The sequence below is a fragment of the Haliotis cracherodii genome, unplaced genomic scaffold (genome assembly GCF_022045235.1).
Source record: "Haliotis cracherodii isolate W230 unplaced genomic scaffold, xgHalCrac1.p SCAF_30, whole genome shotgun sequence".
Taxonomy (NCBI): Eukaryota; Metazoa; Mollusca; class Gastropoda; order Lepetellida; family Haliotidae; genus Haliotis; species Haliotis cracherodii.
In genome coordinates, this window is record NW_027266287.1 from 594,723 (window position 1) to 613,910 (window position 19,188).

Sequence of the window (19,188 nt, forward strand, 5' to 3'; positions counted from 1 at the left end):
ACTGATAATATTAACTATACATAAATAAGCATCATGATGTCAGCAATGTTAAAAATATATATTTGATTCGTAATGTTTGTTCTCAACAGTTATGAAATAGGTTGAAATGCTGTTTACAGGGTAACACTTACGATTGTTCAGAATCTACGCGGCGTGCACGCTATTCTGCGTCGGGTAGAGATTGTTGTGCTTGTATAGTCAGGTTAATGTGATACGGGATGCAACAAGTGGCGTCTATGTATCCGAGGGGGTCTGTAGTGCGTGAAGGAAAGCTCAATTGAACATATGTCAAACTAGTGCAGCATAATAAGCCGCTGCAGATGAGTGAGTGAGTGACTGAGTATGGTTTTACGCCGCTTTTAGAAATATTCCAGCAATATCACGGCGGGGGACACCAGAAATGGGCTTCACACATTGTACTCATGTCGGGAATCGAACCCGGGTCTTCGGCGTGACGAGCGAACGCTTTAACCACTAGGCTTCCCGTATTGGGTATTGTAGATCGTCACATCGCTGTATCTTACAAGAGAACAAGGGCGGAAGTTCATTCTTCCTGGCACGTCACTGATACTCACACATATTCACATCCTAAATGAAGGGTCTGTCCTACTTCCAAAGCTTACTGCCTTTTAAGACATAAACATCTGTAACACTGAGTTAGTGGGAAAATGTTTTATTCGGTCATATGTGAAATAATACAAATCTTTAAAGAATAGAGGCTTCTAATGTCTACTTATGCAAAATGTGAAGTTCATTCTTCGTGGCACGTCACTGATACTGCTTGCATAGTGCTAAAGGTTTAACGGGGCCTCATGTCAAGACGACCCCAAAACTCGTACAATGTATGTACTACAATTAATGCATAATACAAGTAATTACATAATTACAGTAAAGTACGGTTATAACGAACTCAAAGGGATTACTAATTTTAGTTCGTTATAACTGTAGTTCGTTATAAGCATATATACAGTATAACAACAGCAAATAGTCGGGACCAAAAGGTAAGTTCGTTATATCCGTCAGTTCGTTATAAGCGTGTTCGTCATAACCGTAGTTTACTGTAATGTGACACAATACTTGAGTTTGACTTCTTTATTTTCTGTGTGGCCCTAATGACTCTTTTCTGGCCGTCTTGACTATGGGTTGTGGCCGTTTGACTTCTTTCTGTAGCCGTTTTGACTTTACCTGTCGAGGCCGTTCTGACATGGTGCCGTTTTGACCTGCTACCGGTTAAACGTCCCCACACCCTTAAAGAAGGGTATGTCTTACTTCCGAGGCCTACTGCCTTTCTAGGCATAAACATCAGTAAAACACAGTAAGTGGGAATCAGTTTTATTCGGTCATATGTTAAATCATACAATGTTTGAAACATAGAGGCTTAGAATGCCTGTTCATATGAAGTAAATAGAACAATATTGGTAGGACACCATGTACAACTACCTAAAGCAATATCAGTCCGTTCCTGTCCAGCTCTCTGACAGATGTTACACATGTGTCCTACGTTCGTTGGTAGTCTGTAGTAAGTGGTGAACAGATCAATACATAAATCCTCAGCTACAAGAGCTACAGTATTGTAATCACTGTCAGCCACAGGAGCTACAACCTTGTAATCACTGCCAGTTACAGGAGCTACAACCTTGTAATCACTGTCAGCTACAGGAGCTACAACCTTGTAATCACTGTCAGCTACAGGAGCTACAACCTTGTAATCACTGTCAGCTACAGGAGCTACAACCTTGTAATCACTGTCAGCTACAGGAGCTACAACCTTGTAATCACTGCCAGCTACAGGAGCTACAACCTTGTAATCACTGCCAGCTACAGGAGCTACAACCTTGTAATCACTGCCAGCTACAGGAGCTACAACCTTGTAATCACTCTCAGCTACAGGAGCTACAACCTTGTAATCACTCTCAGCTACAACCACAAATACAGCCTCTGCTTCAGGTGTCAAAATAGCAAATACAGCTAGTCACAGATCCATCCTGAAAGCCTTGTCATAGAAACAAACACATGTGAAATATCAGCCTCCGTCACAGCCACAGCTTCAGCGCTAGCTCGAGTTCACAAGACCTTTAAAGATGTCATATATCTGCATCACTCCTCCTCCGAATACCCGTGCTCCAGCAGCAGCCACTTGGTCCACCTGTGCCAAGACAAGACATCATCACGAAGGTGCGTGTGTGTGAGTTGGGTTTAACGCCGCTTTTAACTGTATTCCAGTTATATCACGGTGTGTCAGCTTAATGTGGGAGGAAAGCCCGAAGTGATGCAGGTCTCGGACGTTTACTACTTCGGTGAAACCCACAAGCACGGGTATGGTGCTGACAAACCTAGAAACATAATCGGGGCGAACCGGGATTCGAACCCACGATCATAGGTTTCTGGCGTGTCCAAGGGACGCAACTCTGCACAGCGAATCGCGACGCTTAGACGACTGGGCCACCCGTGCCCCCTCATCACGAAGGTAACATAGCGAGTGATGACACAGATGTGAGGGATGCGTGTTTCTCACAACAAACCTTTCTTTAAGGGGTCAAGCCAATAAAGATTGAAATTAGCTTGATAACGTCGCAGTCAGCAATATTACAGCCATATTAGCATGCACTGTGGGATCGAACCAGACAAACCAGTGATTGATGTTGAGTGGGTACGAATAAACGCATTCTTCCAAGTCACCGATTCTTAGCTGCCTCCAACAGACAGCATTAGTTGGGGAGATTTTCTAACACCGTCAAATACTAGCACTTCAGAGTGATTTGATTCGCAGCATTCAATAATGTTGTTTTTTATGCTGTACACACACATGGGTAAACTGATGACGTCAGAATGGCAATAGCATGAAGGTAAACAATTGTTACTGTGGATTGTTTGCAGTTAATTGTGATCTGCAGAAACAACACATGTATATACGAGAGATTTTATTTACATTATGACAACTTCAATTATATAATTAAGGTTAAGTTTACGTCACAGCCCATGTGTGTATAACGTATTACTATCGCCATTACCTGATCGCTCTGGCTCTTCCCGTACCTGCACCAGGAGGTGAAGTGTTCACAGTTGAACAGGACCAGATTGTAGCCAACCCGGTCCAGTCGAGATTTCGCCCTTTCAACGATTTCGTCTGGAGGATACGGACTGTCGGGGAGATAAACGTACAGTGTACGTGAGGTAACAGATTAACTACAGTTCACTTAAACGTATTGATAGGAGCGTTTGAGTGTACGTGAGGTACCAGATTAACGTACAGTTCACTTAGACGTATTGACAGGAGCGTTTGAGTAAGTGAGGCAACTGAAACAGCGTTTTAGTGTACGTGAGGTAACAGATAAACGTACAGTTCACTTAGACGTATTGACAGGAGCGTTTGAGTGTACGTGAGGTAACAGATAAACGTACAGTTCACTTAGACGTATTGATACGAGCGTTTGAGTGTACGCGAGGTACCAGATTAACGTACAGTTCACTTAGACGTATTGACAGGAGCGTTTGAGTGTACGTGAGGTAACAGATAAACGTACAGTTCACTTAGACGTATTGATAGGAGCGTTTGAGTAAGTGAGGCAACTGAAACAGCGTTTGAGTGTACGTGAGGTAACAGATAAACGTACAGTTCACTTAGACGTATTGATACGAGCGTTTGAGTGTACGCGAGGTACCAGATTAACGTACAGTTCACTTAAACGTATTGATAGGAGCGTTTGAGTGTACGTGAGGTAACAGATTAACGTACAGTTCACTTAGACGTATTGACAGGAGCGTTTGAGTGTCCGTGAGGTAACAGATTAACGTACAGTTCACTTAGACGTATCGATAGGAGCGTTTGAGTGTACGTGAGGTAACAGATTAACGTACAGTTCACTAAGACGTATCGATAGGAGCGTTTGAGTGTACGTGAGGTACCAGATTAACGTACAGTTCACTTAAACGTATTGATACGAGCGTTTGAGTAAGTGAGGCAACTGAAACAGCGTTTGAGTAAGTGAGGCAACTGAAACAGCGTTACAGAGCAAGTGAGGCAACTGAAACAGCGTTACAGAGTACGTGAGGCAACTGAAACAGCGTTACAGAGCAAGTGAGGCAACTGAAACAGCGTTACAGAGTACGCGAGGCAACTGAAACAGCGTTACAGAGTACGTGAGGCAACTGAAACAGCGTTACAGAGTACGTGAGGCAACTGAAACAGCGTTACAGAGTACGTGAGGCAACTGAAACAGCGTTTGAGTAAGTGAGGCAACTGAAACAGCGTTACAGAGTACATGAGGCAACTGAAACAGCGTTTGAGTAAGTGAGGCAACTGAAACAGCGTTACAGAGTACGTGAGGCAACTGAAACAGCGTTACAGAGCAAGTGAGGCAACTGAAACAGCGTTACAGAGTACGTGAGGCAACTGAAACAGCGTTACAGAGCAAGTGAGGCAACTGAAACAGCGTTACAGAGTACGTGAGGCAACTGAAACAGCGTTACAGAGCAAGTGAGGCAACTGAAACAGCGTTACAGAGCAAGTGAGGCAACTGAAACAGCGTTACAGAGTACGTGAGGCAACTGAAACAGCGTTACAGAGCAAGTGAGGCAACTGAAACAGCGTTTGAGTAAGTGAGGCAACTGAAACAGCGTTTGAGTAAGTGAGGCAACTGAAACAGCGTTACAGAGCAAGTGAGGCAACTGAAACAGCGTTACAGAGCAAGTGAGGCAACTGAAACAGCGTTACAGAGCAAGTGAGGCAACTGAAACAGCGTTTGAGTAAGTGAGGCAACTGAAACAGCGTTACAGAGCAAGTGAGGCAACTGAAACAGCGTTACAGAGCAAGTGAGGCAACTGAAACAGCGTTACAGAGCAAGTGAGGCAACTGAAACAGCGTTACAGAGCAAGTGAGGCAACTGAAACAGCGTTTGAGTAAGTGAGGCAACTAAAACAGCGTTACAGAGTACGTGAGGCAACTGAAACAGCGTTACAGAGTACGTGAGGCAACTGAAACAGCGTTACAGAGCAAGTGAGGCAACTGAAACAGCGTTACAGAGCAAGTGAGGCAACTGAAACAGCGTTTGAGTAAGTGAGGCAACTGAAACAGCGTTACAGAGCAAGTGAGGCAACTGAAACAGCGTTACAGAGCAAGTGAGGCAACTGAAACAGCGTTACAGAGCAAGTGAGGCAACTGAAACAGCGTTACAGAGCAAGTGAGGCAACTGAAACAGCGTTACAGAGTACGTGAGGCAACTGAAACAGCGTTACAGAGCAAGTGAGGCAACTGAAACAGCGTTACAGAGTACGTGAGGCAACTGAAACAGCGTTACAGAGCAAGTGAGGCAACTGAAACAGCGTTACAGAGCAAGTGAGGCAACTGAAACAGCGTTACAGAGTACGTGAGGCAACTGAAACAGCGTTACAGAGCAAGTGAGGCAACTGAAACAGCGTTTGAGTAAGTGAGGCAACTGAAACAGCGTTTGAGTAAGTGAGGCAACTGAAACAGCGTTACAGAGCAAGTGAGGCAACTGAAACAGCGTTACAGAGCAAGTGAGGCAACTGAAACAGCGTTACAGAGCAAGTGAGGCAACTGAAACAGCGTTTGAGTAAGTGAGGCAACTGAAACAGCGTTACAGAGCAAGTGAGGCAACTGAAACAGCGTTACAGAGCAAGTGAGGCAACTGAAACAGCGTTACAGAGCAAGTGAGGCAACTGAAACAGCGTTACAGAGCAAGTGAGGCAACTGAAACAGCGTTTGAGTAAGTGAGGCAACTAAAACAGCGTTACAGAGTACGTGAGGCAACTGAAACAGCGTTACAGAGTACGTGAGGCAACTGAAACAGCGTTACAGAGCAAGTGAGGCAACTGAAACAGCGTTACAGAGCAAGTGAGGCAACTGAAACAGCGTTTGAGTAAGTGAGGCAACTGAAACAGCGTTACAGAGCAAGTGAGGCAACTGAAACAGCGTTACAGAGCAAGTGAGGCAACTGAAACAGCGTTACAGAGCAAGTGAGGCAACTGAAACAGCGTTACAGAGCAAGTGAGGCAACTGAAACAGCGTTTGAGTAAGTGAGGCAACTGAAACAGCGTTACAGAGCAAGTGAGGCAACTGAAACAGCGTTACAGAGCAAGTGAGGCAACTGAAACAGCATTACAGAGCAAGTGAGGCAACTGAAACAGCGTTACAGAGCAAGTGAGGCAACTGAAACAGCGTTACAGAGCAAGTGAGGCAACTGAAACAGCGTTTGAGTAAGTGAGGCAACTGAAACAGCGTTACAGAGCAAGTGAGGCAACTGAAACAGCGTTACAGAGCAAGTGAGGCAACTGAAACAGCGTTACAGAGCAAGTGAGGCAACTGAAACAGCGTTACAGAGCAAGTGAGGCAACTGAAACAGCGTTTGAGTAAGTGAGGCAACTGAAACAGCGTTACAGAGCAAGTGAGGCAACTGAAACAGCGTTACAGAGCAAGTGAGGCAACTGAAACAGCGTTACAGAGCAAGTGAGGCAACTGAAACAGCGTTTGAGTAAGTGAGGCAACTGAAACAGCGTTACAGAGCAAGTGAGGCAACTGAAACAGCGTTACAGAGCAAGTGAGGCAACTGAAACAGCGTTACAGAGCAAGTGAGGCAACTGAAACAGCGTTACAGAGCAAGTGAGGCAACTGAAACAGCGTTTGAGTAAGTGAGGCAACTGAAACAGCGTTACAGAGTACGTGAGGCAACTGAAACAGCGTTACAGAGTACGTGAGGCAACTGAAACAGCGTTACAGAGCAAGTGAGGCAACTGAAACAGCGTTACAGAGCAAGTGAGGCAACTGAAACAGCGTTTGAGTAAGTTAGGCAACTGAAACAGCGTTACAGAGCAAGTGAGGCAACTGAAACAGCGTTACAGAGCAAGTGAGGCAACTGAAACAGCGTTACAGAGCAAGTGAGGCAACTGAAACAGCGTTACAGAGCAAGTGAGGCAACTGAAACAGCGTTTGAGTAAGTGAGGCAACTGAAACAGCGTTACAGAGCAAGTGAGGCAACTGAAACAGCGTTACAGAGCAAGTGAGGCAACTGAAACAGCATTACAGAGCAAGTGAGGCAACTGAAACAGCGTTACAGAGCAAGTGAGGCAACTGAAACAGCGTTACAGAGCAAGTGAGGCAACTGAAACAGCGTTACAGAGCAAGTGAGGCAACTGAAACAGCATTACAGAGCAAGTGAGGCAACTGAAACAGCGTTACAGAGCAAGTGAGGCAACTGAAACAGCGTTACAGAGCAAGTGAGGCAACTGAAACAGCGTTACAGAGCAAGTGAGGCAACTGAAACAGCGTTACAGAGCAAGTGAGGCAACTGAAACAGCGTTTGAGTAAGTGAGGCAACTGAAACAGCGTTACAGAGTACGTGAGGCAACTGAAACAGCGTTACAGAGTACGTGAGGCAACTGAAACAGCGTTTGAGTAAGTGAGGCAACTGAAACAGCGTTACAGAGTACGTGAGGCAACTGAAACAGCGTTACAGAGTACGTGAGGCAACTGAAACAGCGTTACAGAGCAAGTGAGGCAACTGAAACAGCGTTACAGAGCAAGTGAGGCAACTGAAACAGCGTTACAGAGCAAGTGAGGCAACTGAAACAGCGTTACAGAGCAAGTGAGGCAACTGAAACAGCGTTACAGAGCAAGTGAGGCAACTGAAACAGCGTTTGAGTAAGTGAGGCAACTGAAACAGCGTTACAGAGCAAGTGAGGCAACTGAAACAGCGTTACAGAGCAAGTGAGGCAACTGAAACAGCGTTACAGAGCAAGTGAGGCAACTGAAACAGCGTTACAGAGCAAGTGAGGCAACTGAAACAGCGTTTGAGTCAGTGAGGCAACTGAAACAGCGTTACAGAGTACGTGAGGCAACTGAAACAGCGTTACAGAGTACGTGAGGCAACTGAAACAGCGTTACAGAGCAAGTGAGGCAACTGAAACAGCGTTACAGAGCAAGTGAGGCAACTGAAACAGCGTTTGAGTAAGTGAGGCAACTGAAACAGCGTTACAGAGCAAGTGAGGCAACTGAAACAGCGTTACAGAGCAAGTGAGGCAACTGAAACAGCGTTACAGAGCAAGTGAGGCAACTGAAACAGCGTTACAGAGCAAGTGAGGCAACTGAAACAGCGTTTGAGTAAGTGAGGCAACTGAAACAGCGTTACAGAGTACGTGAGGCAACTGAAACAGCGTTACAGAGTACGTGAGGCAACTGAAACAGCGTTACAGAGCAAGTGAGGCAACTGAAACAGCATTACAGAGCAAGTGAGGCAACTGAAACAGCGTTTGAGTAAGTGAGGCAACTGAAACAGCGTTACAGAGCAAGTGAGGCAACTGAAACAGCATTACAGAGCAAGTGAGGCAACTGAAACAGCGTTACAGAGCAAGTGAGGCAACTGAAACAGCGTTACAGAGCAAGTTAGGCAACTGAAACAGCGTTACAGAGTACGTGAGGCAACTGAAACAGCGTTACAGAGCAAGTGAGGCAACTGAAACAGCGTTACAGAGCAAGTGAGGCAACTGAAACAGCGTTACAGAGCAAGTGAGGCAACTGAAACAGCGTTACAGAGCAAGTGAGGCAACTGAAACAGCGTTACAGAGTACGTGAGGCAACTGAAACAGCGTTACAGAGCAAGTGAGGCAACTGAAACAGCGTTTGAGTAAGTGAGGCAACTGAAACAGCGTTTGAGTAAGTGAGGCAACTGAAACAGCGTTACAGAGCAAGTGAGGCAACTGAAACAGCGTTACAGAGCAAGTGAGGCAACTGAAACAGCGTTACAGAGCAAGTGAGGCAACTGAAACAGCGTTTGAGTAAGTGAGGCAACTGAAACAGCGTTACAGAGCAAGTGAGGCAACTGAAACAGCGTTACAGAGCAAGTGAGGCAACTGAAACAGCGTTACAGAGCAAGTGAGGCAACTGAAACAGCGTTACAGAGCAAGTGAGGCAACTGAAACAGCGTTACAGAGCAAGTGAGGCAACTGAAACAGCGTTTGAGTCAGTGAGGCAACTGAAACAGCGTTACAGAGTACGTGAGGCAACTGAAACAGCGTTACAGAGTACGTGAGGCAACTGAAACAGCGTTACAGAGCAAGTGAGGCAACTGAAACAGCGTTACAGAGCAAGTGAGGCAACTGAAACAGCGTTTGAGTAAGTGAGGCAACTGAAACAGCGTTACAGAGCAAGTGAGGCAACTGAAACAGCGTTACAGAGCAAGTGAGGCAACTGAAACAGCGTTACAGAGCAAGTGAGGCAACTGAAACAGCGTTACAGAGCAAGTGAGGCAACTGAAACAGCGTTTGAGTAAGTGAGGCAACTGAAACAGCGTTACAGAGTACGTGAGGCAACTGAAACAGCGTTACAGAGTACGTGAGGCAACTGAAACAGCGTTACAGAGCAAGTGAGGCAACTGAAACAGCATTACAGAGCAAGTGAGGCAACTGAAACAGCGTTTGAGTAAGTGAGGCAACTGAAACAGCGTTACAGAGCAAGTGAGGCAACTGAAACAGCATTACAGAGCAAGTGAGGCAACTGAAACAGCGTTACAGAGCAAGTGAGGCAACTGAAACAGCGTTACAGAGCAAGTGAGGCAACTGAAACAGCGTTACAGAGTACGTGAGGCAACTGAAACAGCGTTACAGAGCAAGTGAGGCAACTGAAACAGCGTTACAGAGCAAGTGAGGCAACTGAAACAGCGTTACAGAGCAAGTGAGGCAACTGAAACAGCGTTACAGAGCAAGTGAGGCAACTGAAACAGCGTTACAGAGTACGTGAGGCAACTGAAACAGCGTTACAGAGCAAGTGAGGCAACTGAAACAGCGTTTGAGTAAGTGAGGCAACTGAAACAGCGTTTGAGTAAGTGAGGCAACTGAAACAGCGTTACAGAGCAAGTGAGGCAACTGAAACAGCGTTACAGAGCAAGTGAGGCAACTGAAACAGCGTTACAGAGCAAGTGAGGCAACTGAAACAGCGTTTGAGTAAGTGAGGCAACTGAAACAGCGTTACAGAGCAAGTGAGGCAACTGAAACAGCGTTACAGAGCAAGTGAGGCAACTGAAACAGCGTTACAGAGCAAGTGAGGCAACTGAAACAGCGTTACAGAGCAAGTGAGGCAACTGAAACAGCGTTTGAGTAAGTGAGGCAACTAAAACAGCGTTACAGAGTACGTGAGGCAACTGAAACAGCGTTACAGAGTACGTGAGGCAACTGAAACAGCGTTACAGAGCAAGTGAGGCAACTGAAACAGCGTTACAGAGCAAGTGAGGCAACTGAAACAGCGTTTGAGTAAGTGAGGCAACTGAAACAGCGTTACAGAGCAAGTGAGGCAACTGAAACAGCGTTACAGAGCAAGTGAGGCAACTGAAACAGCGTTACAGAGCAAGTGAGGCAACTGAAACAGCGTTACAGAGCAAGTGAGGCAACTGAAACAGCGTTTGAGTAAGTGAGGCAACTGAAACAGCGTTACAGAGCAAGTGAGGCAACTGAAACAGCGTTACAGAGCAAGTGAGGCAACTGAAACAGCATTACAGAGCAAGTGAGGCAACTGAAACAGCGTTACAGAGCAAGTGAGGCAACTGAAACAGCGTTACAGAGTACGTGAGGCAACTGAAACAGCGTTACAGAGTACGTGAGGCAACTGAAACAGCGTTACAGAGCAAGTGAGGCAACTGAAACAGCATTACAGAGCAAGTGAGGCAACTGAAACAGCGTTTGAGTAAGTGAGGCAACTGAAACAGCGTTACAGAGCAAGTGAGGCAACTGAAACAGCATTACAGAGCAAGTGAGGCAACTGAAACAGCGTTACAGAGCAAGTGAGGCAACTGAAACAGCGTTACAGAGCAAGTGAGGCAACTGAAACAGCGTTACAGAGCAAGTGAGGCAACTGAAACAGCGTTTGAGTAAGTGAGGCAACTGAAACAGCGTTACAGAGCAAGTGAGGCAACTGAAACAGCGTTACAGAGCAAGTGAGGCAACTGAAACAGCGTTACAGAGCAAGTGAGGCAACTGAAACAGCGTTACAGAGCAAGTGAGGCAACTGAAACAGCGTTTGAGTAAGTGAGGCAACTGAAACAGCGTTACAGAGTACGTGAGGCAACTGAAACAGCGTTACAGAGTACGTGAGGCAACTGAAACAGCGTTACAGAGCAAGTGAGGCAACTGAAACAGCATTACAGAGCAAGTGAGGCAACTGAAACAGCGTTTGAGTAAGTGAGGCAACTGAAACAGCGTTACAGAGCAAGTGAGGCAACTGAAACAGCATTACAGAGCAAGTGAGGCAACTGAAACAGCGTTACAGAGCAAGTGAGGCAACTGAAACAGCGTTACAGAGCAAGTGAGGCAACTGAAACAGCGTTACAGAGTACGTGAGGCAACTGAAACAGCGTTACAGAGCAAGTGAGGCAACTGAAACAGCGTTACAGAGCAAGTGAGGCAACTGAAACAGCGTTACAGAGCAAGTGAGGCAACTGAAACAGCGTTACAGAGCAAGTGAGGCAACTGAAACAGCGTTACAGAGTACGTGAGGCAACTGAAACAGCGTTACAGAGCAAGTGAGGCAACTGAAACAGCGTTTGAGTAAGTGAGGCAACTGAAACAGCGTTTGAGTAAGTGAGGCAACTGAAACAGCGTTACAGAGCAAGTGAGGCAACTGAAACAGCGTTACAGAGCAAGTGAGGCAACTGAAACAGCGTTACAGAGCAAGTGAGGCAACTGAAACAGCGTTTGAGTAAGTGAGGCAACTGAAACAGCGTTACAGAGCAAGTGAGGCAACTGAAACAGCGTTACAGAGCAAGTGAGGCAACTGAAACAGCGTTACAGAGCAAGTGAGGCAACTGAAACAGCGTTACAGAGCAAGTGAGGCAACTGAAACAGCGTTTGAGTAAGTGAGGCAACTAAAACAGCGTTACAGAGTACGTGAGGCAACTGAAACAGCGTTACAGAGTACGTGAGGCAACTCAAACAGCGTTACAGAGCAAGTGAGGCAACTGAAACAGCGTTACAGAGCAAGTGAGGCAACTGAAACAGCGTTTGAGTAAGTGAGGCAACTGAAACAGCGTTACAGAGCAAGTGAGGCAACTGAAACAGCGTTACAGAGCAAGTGAGGCAACTGAAACAGCGTTACAGAGCAAGTGAGGCAACTGAAACAGCGTTACAGAGCAAGTGAGGCAACTGAAACAGCGTTTGAGTAAGTGAGGCAACTGAAACAGCGTTACAGAGCAAGTGAGGCAACTGAAACAGCGTTACAGAGCAAGTGAGGCAACTGAAACAGCATTACAGAGCAAGTGAGGCAACTGAAACAGCGTTACAGAGCAAGTGAGGCAACTGAAACAGCGTTACAGAGTACGTGAGGCAACTGAAACAGCGTTACAGAGTACGTGAGGCAACTGAAACAGCGTTACAGAGCAAGTGAGGCAACTGAAACAGCATTACAGAGCAAGTGAGGCAACTGAAACAGCGTTTGAGTAAGTGAGGCAACTGAAACAGCGTTACAGAGCAAGTGAGGCAACTGAAACAGCATTACAGAGCAAGTGAGGCAACTGAAACAGCGTTACAGAGCAAGTGAGGCAACTGAAACAGCGTTACAGAGCAAGTGAGGCAACTGAAACAGCGTTACAGAGTACGTGAGGCAACTGAAACAGCGTTACAGAGCAAGTGAGGCAACTGAAACAGCGTTACAGAGCAAGTGAGGCAACTGAAACAGCGTTACAGAGCAAGTGAGGCAACTGAAACAGCGTTACAGAGCAAGTGAGGCAACTGAAACAGCGTTACAGAGTACGTGAGGCAACTGAAACAGCGTTACAGAGCAAGTGAGGCAACTGAAACAGCGTTTGAGTAAGTGAGGCAACTGAAACAGCGTTTGAGTAAGTGAGGCAACTGAAACAGCGTTACAGAGCAAGTGAGGCAACTGAAACAGCGTTACAGAGCAAGTGAGGCAACTGAAACAGCGTTACAGAGCAAGTGAGGCAACTGAAACAGCGTTTGAGTAAGTGAGGCAACTGAAACAGCGTTACAGAGCAAGTGAGGCAACTGAAACAGCGTTACAGAGCAAGTGAGGCAACTGAAACAGCGTTACAGAGCAAGTGAGGCAACTGAAACAGCGTTACAGAGCAAGTGAGGCAACTGAAACAGCGTTTGAGTAAGTGAGGCAACTAAAACAGCGTTACAGAGTACGTGAGGCAACTGAAACAGCGTTACAGAGTACGTGAGGCAACTGAAACAGCGTTACAGAGCAAGTGAGGCAACTGAAACAGCGTTACAGAGCAAGTGAGGCAACTGAAACAGCGTTTGAGTAAGTGAGGCAACTGAAACAGCGTTACAGAGCAAGTGAGGCAACTGAAACAGCGTTACAGAGCAAGTGAGGCAACTGAAACAGCGTTACAGAGCAAGTGAGGCAACTGAAACAGCGTTACAGAGCAAGTGAGGCAACTGAAACAGCGTTTGAGTAAGTGAGGCAACTGAAACAGCGTTACAGAGCAAGTGAGGCAACTGAAACAGCGTTACAGAGCAAGTGAGGCAACTGAAACAGCATTACAGAGCAAGTGAGGCAACTGAAACAGCGTTACAGAGCAAGTGAGGCAACTGAAACAGCGTTACAGAGCAAGTGAGGCAACTGAAACAGCGTTACAGAGCAAGTGAGGCAACTGAAACAGCGTTACAGAGCAAGTGAGGCAACTGAAACAGCGTTACAGAGCAAGTGAGGCAACTGAAACAGCGTTTGAGTAAGTGAGGCAACTGAAACAGCGTTACAGAGCAAGTGAGGCAACTGAAACAGCGTTACAGAGCAAGTGAGGCAACTGAAACAGCGTTACAGAGCAAGTGAGGCAACTGAAACAGCGTTTGAGTAAGTGAGGCAACTGAAACAGCGTTACAGAGCAAGTGAGGCAACTGAAACAGCGTTACAGAGCAAGTGAGGCAACTGAAACAGCGTTACAGAGCAAGTGAGGCAACTGAAACAGCGTTACAGAGCAAGTGAGGCAACTGAAACAGCGTTACAGAGTACGTGAGGCAACTGAAACAGCGTTACAGAGTACGTGAGGCAACTGAAACAGCGTTACAGAGTACGTGAGGCAACTGAAACAGCGTTACAGAGCAAGTGAGGCAACTGAAACAGCGTTACAGAGCAAGTGAGGCAACTGAAACAGCGTTTGAGTAAGTGAGGCAACTGAAACAGCGTTACAGAGCAAGTGAGGCAACTGAAACAGCGTTACAGAGCAAGTGAGGCAACTGAAACAGCGTTACAGAGCAAGTGAGGCAACTGAAACAGCGTTACAGAGCAAGTGAGGCAACTGAAACAGCGTTTGAGTAAGTGAGGCAACTGAAACAGCGTTACAGAGCAAGTGAGGCAACTGAAACAGCGTTACAGAGCAAGTGAGGCAACTGAAACAGCATTACAGAGCAAGTGAGGCAACTGAAACAGCGTTACAGAGCAAGTGAGGCCACTGAAACAGCATTACAGAGCAAGTGAGGCAACTGAAACAGCGTTACAGAGCAAGTGAGGCAACTGAAACAGCGTTACAGAGCAAGTGAGGCAACTGAAACAGCGTTACAGAGCAAGTGAGGCAACTGAAACAGCGTTACAGAGCAAGTGAGGCAACTGAAACAGCGTTACAGAGCAAGTGAGGCAACTGAAACAGCGTTACAGAGTACGTGAGGCAACTGAAACAGCGTTACAGAGTACGTGAGGCAACTGAAACAGCGTTTGAGTAAGTGAGGCAACTGAAACAGCGTTACAGAGTACGTGAGGCAACTGAAACAGCGTTACAGAGTACGTGAGGCAACTGAAACAGCGTTACAGAGTACGTGAGGCAACTGAAACAGCGTTACAGAGTACGTGAGGCAACTGAAACAGCGTTACAGAGTACGTGAGGCAACTGAAACAGCGTTTGAGTAAGTGAGGCAACTGAAACAGCGTTACAGAGCAAGTGAGGCAACTGAAACAGCGTTACAGAGCAAGTGAGGCAACTGAAACAGCATTACAGAGCAAGTGAGGCAACTGAAACAGCGTTACAGAGCAAGTGAGGCAACTGAAACAGCGTTACAGAGCAAGTGAGGCAACTGAAACAGCGTTACAGAGCAAGTGAGGCAACTGAAACAGCGTTACAGAGCAAGTGAGGCAACTGAAACAGCGTTTGAGTAAGTGAGGCAACTGAAACAGCGTTACAGAGTACGTGAGGCAACTGAAACAGCGTTACAGAGTACGTGAGGCAACTGAAACAGCGTTTGAGTAAGTGAGGCAACTGAAACAGCGTTACAGAGTACGTGAGGCAACTGAAACAGCGTTACAGAGTACGTGAGGCAACTGAAACAGCGTTACAGAGTACGTGAGGCAACTGAAACAGCGTTACAGAGTACGTGAGGCAACTGAAACAGCGTTACAGAGTACGTGAGGCAACTGAAACAGCGTTACAGAGTACGTGAGGCAACTGAAACAGCGTTTGAGTAAGTGAGGCAACTGAAACAGCGTTACAGAGCAAGTGAGGCAACTGAAACAGCGTTACAGAGCAAGTGAGGCAACTGAAACAGCATTACAGAGCAAGTGAGGCAACTGAAACAGCGTTACAGAGCAAGTGAGGCAACTGAAACAGCGTTACAGAGCAAGTGAGGCAACTGAAACAGCGTTACAGAGCAAGTGAGGCAACTGAAACAGCGTTACAGAGCAAGTGAGGCAACTGAAACAGCGTTACAGAGCAAGTGAGGCAACTGAAACAGCATTACAGAGCAAGTGAGGCAACTGAAACAGCGTTACAGAGCAAGTGAGGCAACTGAAACAGCGTTACAGAGCAAGTGAGGCAACTGAAACAGCGTTACAGAGCAAGTGAGGCAACTGAAACAGCGTTACAGAGCAAGTGAGGCAACTGAAACAGCGTTACAGAGCAAGTGAGGCAACTGAAACAGCGTTTGAGTAAGTGAGGCAACTGAAACAGCGTTACAGAGTACGTGAGGCAACTGAAACAGCGTTACAGAGTACGTGAGGCAACTGAAACAGCGTTTGAGTAAGTGAGGCAACTGAAACAGCGTTACAGAGTACGTGAGGTAACTGAAAGAAAAGGCAAGGGGAAGAAGAAGGCTGGAAATGGGTCAATGAGGATAACAGAAGAAATAATAGAAAATGAATGAAAGATGGATGAAGTGAAAGAGTTAGCGGGAGAAAGGGTATAAAGACATTGTAGAATGAGTATGGTTTTACGCCGCTTTTAGCAATATTCCAGCAATATCACGGCGGGGGACACCAGAAATGGGCTTCACACATTGTACCCATGTCGGGAATCGAACCGGGTCTTCGGTGTGACGAGCGAACGCTTTAACCACTAGGCTACCCGACCGCCCCGCAGGTAGTAGACGTTTACCACAGTCGACGTGAAACCCACGAGTACGGGTATAGTTTGTGCACAGCCAACATTTATAATCATAATAAACCTTGAATGACTTAGTTGACAGATTGAAATACACACAAACTGTAATCATAGAAATCTACAGGAACTCACTTCCATCTGTCGTCTTTATCATTGCTGACGTCAACTTCATCGCCTCCAGCAACCTTCCAGAAACTGTCCTCTCTGACCTTCACGTCATTGGCGTTATCGTTCATATCTCCGTCCCTGCCCGCAAGGTGAATCACACGACCTTCACCTTCAATGGTAAAACAAACGTGGAAGACTTCACTGAATGATTGTCGCCGCAGTGAACAATATTCCAGCTATATCAAGACAGACCAGTGACATCATCATAATGATCATGATCATAATCATAATCCACAGTTTTCTTAAACGAGATGTGGAACATAATATCAATGTCAATGTTAATTTTGTTGGTGGTTCTGTACTGCTACAGCAGGGCCCACTTGCACAAAGCGGTCTTAGCGCTATGACTATTGTAAGCCTATGTTAAAGCATGGGAGTTAGGATCATCTTAGCGCTTAGATCGCTTTGTGCAAGTGGGCCCAGGTGTCATCCAAGCGAAGTGCCATCAAATCGGGCCAGAATCAGTTTTTAAAGGAGAGGCTATCTGAACGACCACTGCATCGAGTTTATGTAGTGTGTTGAGACGATCAGCAACCCTGCAGAGTTCTTCGCTTGGTTGAAGTTGGCTGGCCTGAAAAGTGAAACAGAAGCCTTCATACAAATTCCCAGCCCAACGCAATCCCAATATCTTAATATAGTTCGCCTTGTATGAAAAGTATAGGGGATCCATTATAAGATGGAATATATCCCCGTTGTGTTTATGCACATGAAGGAAATCACAGAGCTTCATAATATTCACTCGATGCATCACAACATATAGTTGTGACGAAAGAGTGTAGCTCCGTACCTATGTATAGCGCCCAGTGACAGTAGATTCCTCGGTCAAACTTCAGCATGTCTCCCGGGGAAGCTTGGGCCAACGTCTCCATATTGTGTTGCTTTATCCTTGCAGCGCGAGCTAACGTCTCCTCATTGTTTTGCTTTATCCTTGCAGCGCGAGCTAACGTCTCCTCATTGTGTTGCTTTATCCTTGCAGCGCGAGCTAATGCATCCTCGGGCGTCACTGTGCATTTAGCCTGAGACAACGTCTCTTCGTTATGCGTCTTCGTGCCTTTAGCGTCAAACAACGTCTCTTCATTGTGCGTCTTCGTGCCTTTAGCGTCAGTCAACGTCTCTCCGTTGTGCTTCTTCGTGCCTTTAGCTTTGGTTGTCGTCTTCCGTTTGCGTGTAAACATATCTTTAAACCTGAATCAAATAGCACAAAGTCTTAAAATGAATTCGCTTAACTTATCCTACCTTCGCTTGTCATAAGATGCCATCGGTAGTGCTGTGCTAAACAACTGAAACACATCTTCGTAAGATCAAAATAGATCCAAATCAAATGAGGAGATTCAATTAAGGAATCTATTTCATTTCAGTCAATCTGCCCAAAATTCTGCTCATTTTTCAGACAATCAGTATTTTGACTGAAAATTTCAGTCTGATTTTTTTTAAAATTTCAGTCAATATGTACATTGCCTAAGTGAATCATTCGAGATACATATTGACTGAAAGTTTGAGTCAATAAACATATTGACCGATTATAGATATTGACTGTATCATCTGTACCTCTCGTCAAGTGGTTGTCGTCACTCCAGCTTCATAGTGAAAATTTACATTTAATTTTCCTTTTCATATTTAAATCTGGCTTCATACTTGTCATCTATTACCTGTTGTTAATATTAATCTGCTGCTTATCACAACATATCATGTAAATATATCTCTCATCACTTGGTCGGAGTCAATCTACATAACGGTGTATGAACCTACATCGAAACGTCGACCGCCTCCGTGGTCTAGTGGTAGAGCGTCCGCCCGGAGAGAGGAAGGTCCGGGGTTCGATCCCCGGCCGCGTCATTCTTGTTGTTAACCTGTCTTGCGCTCGGCATTCAGGGGTTAAAACAAGGACTGGTCGGCTCGGAGTCAGTATACTGCGTCTGAGTGGGGTATTCATGTTAAACTGCGGCATGGTTTCTCAGTGAGTTAGCACTATAAATCGGCATCAGTCCGGACTAGTACAAGCAGCCACACATACACGTACATGCACGTCGCTATATAAGTGCAATAATCTTGGAAGTTAAACCAAATTTCACCTCACCTCACCTCACCTCACCTCACCTCACATCGAAACGTCGCAGTATGCAAGACACCAGAAGCTGTTACTCATAAAGTGTCCCTATTGTCCCATAAAGCTGGCCACACAAAGATACGAAACTAACTGGACTACGTACTGTCTGCATCTTAAACCGGTTAAAGGATCACTTGCCCTCAACAGCGTCTCCCGGGCCCAATAGGACGTAGTTAGGTAACAGATACATCCAATCTAGTGATACGTACCTTGTAGACCTCTCACCTGATAAACGTCAGAAAACCTAGGCACACTGTCGTTCAGCCGCGGCTAACAGCACAAGCTCCCTTCTGTTATAGTGTAGCGTAACGAAAGCACAGCAACACTATGTATAACAGCGCGGCGATACCAGTTGTTCCTCTATTCACACGAATCAATACCGCGTGGAGTCGCCAATATAGATCAATAGACCCATTCACTACGGACTCACCCGAGTAGTTCCGAGTGCACATTCTCTGTATTGATGTCCGACCTATTCATGGTGTTTACATTCAGTTTGTGTTCTTGTGTTGTTTAACGCCGCACTCAGCAATATCCCAGCTATATGACGGCGGTCTGTAAATAAATTAATCCAGTCTGGACGAG

At 46.0% G+C, this 19,188-nt stretch overlaps 1 protein-coding gene across 2 annotated transcripts; it reads right to left on the bottom strand.

Annotated features, from left to right (window-relative positions):
* Nucleotides 1–1,023: 1,023 nt before the first annotated feature.
* On the bottom strand, nucleotides 1,024–18,913 carry LOC139477040 (phospholipase A and acyltransferase 3-like). 2 transcript variants are annotated; one of them, XM_071259601.1, is made up of 5 exons: nucleotides 18,813–18,913; nucleotides 17,284–17,681; nucleotides 16,461–16,605; nucleotides 3,012–3,141; nucleotides 1,024–2,146 (listed from the first exon to the last, which is right to left on the bottom strand). In XM_071259601.1, the coding sequence occupies exons 2-5, from the start codon at nucleotides 17,669–17,671 to the stop codon at nucleotides 2,054–2,056; spliced, it is 756 nt and encodes a 251-aa protein (XP_071115702.1). In that variant the 5' UTR covers nucleotides 17,672–17,681; nucleotides 18,813–18,913; the 3' UTR covers nucleotides 1,024–2,053. The 2 variants fall into 2 exon arrangements, with proteins under 2 accessions (XP_071115702.1, XP_071115703.1); XM_071259602.1 differs by having other exon boundaries at nucleotides 18,829–18,906.
* Between the last annotated feature and the right edge of the window lie 275 nt (nucleotides 18,914–19,188).

Coding starts and splice junctions, on each gene's coding strand:
- LOC139477040 (XM_071259601.1), bottom strand. CDS start 17,671: ATGTTTACACGCAAACGGAAGACGACAACCAAAGCTAAAGGCACGAAG. Junction 3,142..16,460: donor GATAAAGACGACAGATGGAA/GTGAGTTCCTGT, acceptor TCTCCCCGACAG/TCCGTATCCTCCAGACGAAA. Junction 2,147..3,011: donor GGAAGAGCCAGAGCGATCAG/GTAATGGCGATA, acceptor GTCTTGGCACAG/GTGGACCAAGTGGCTGCTGC.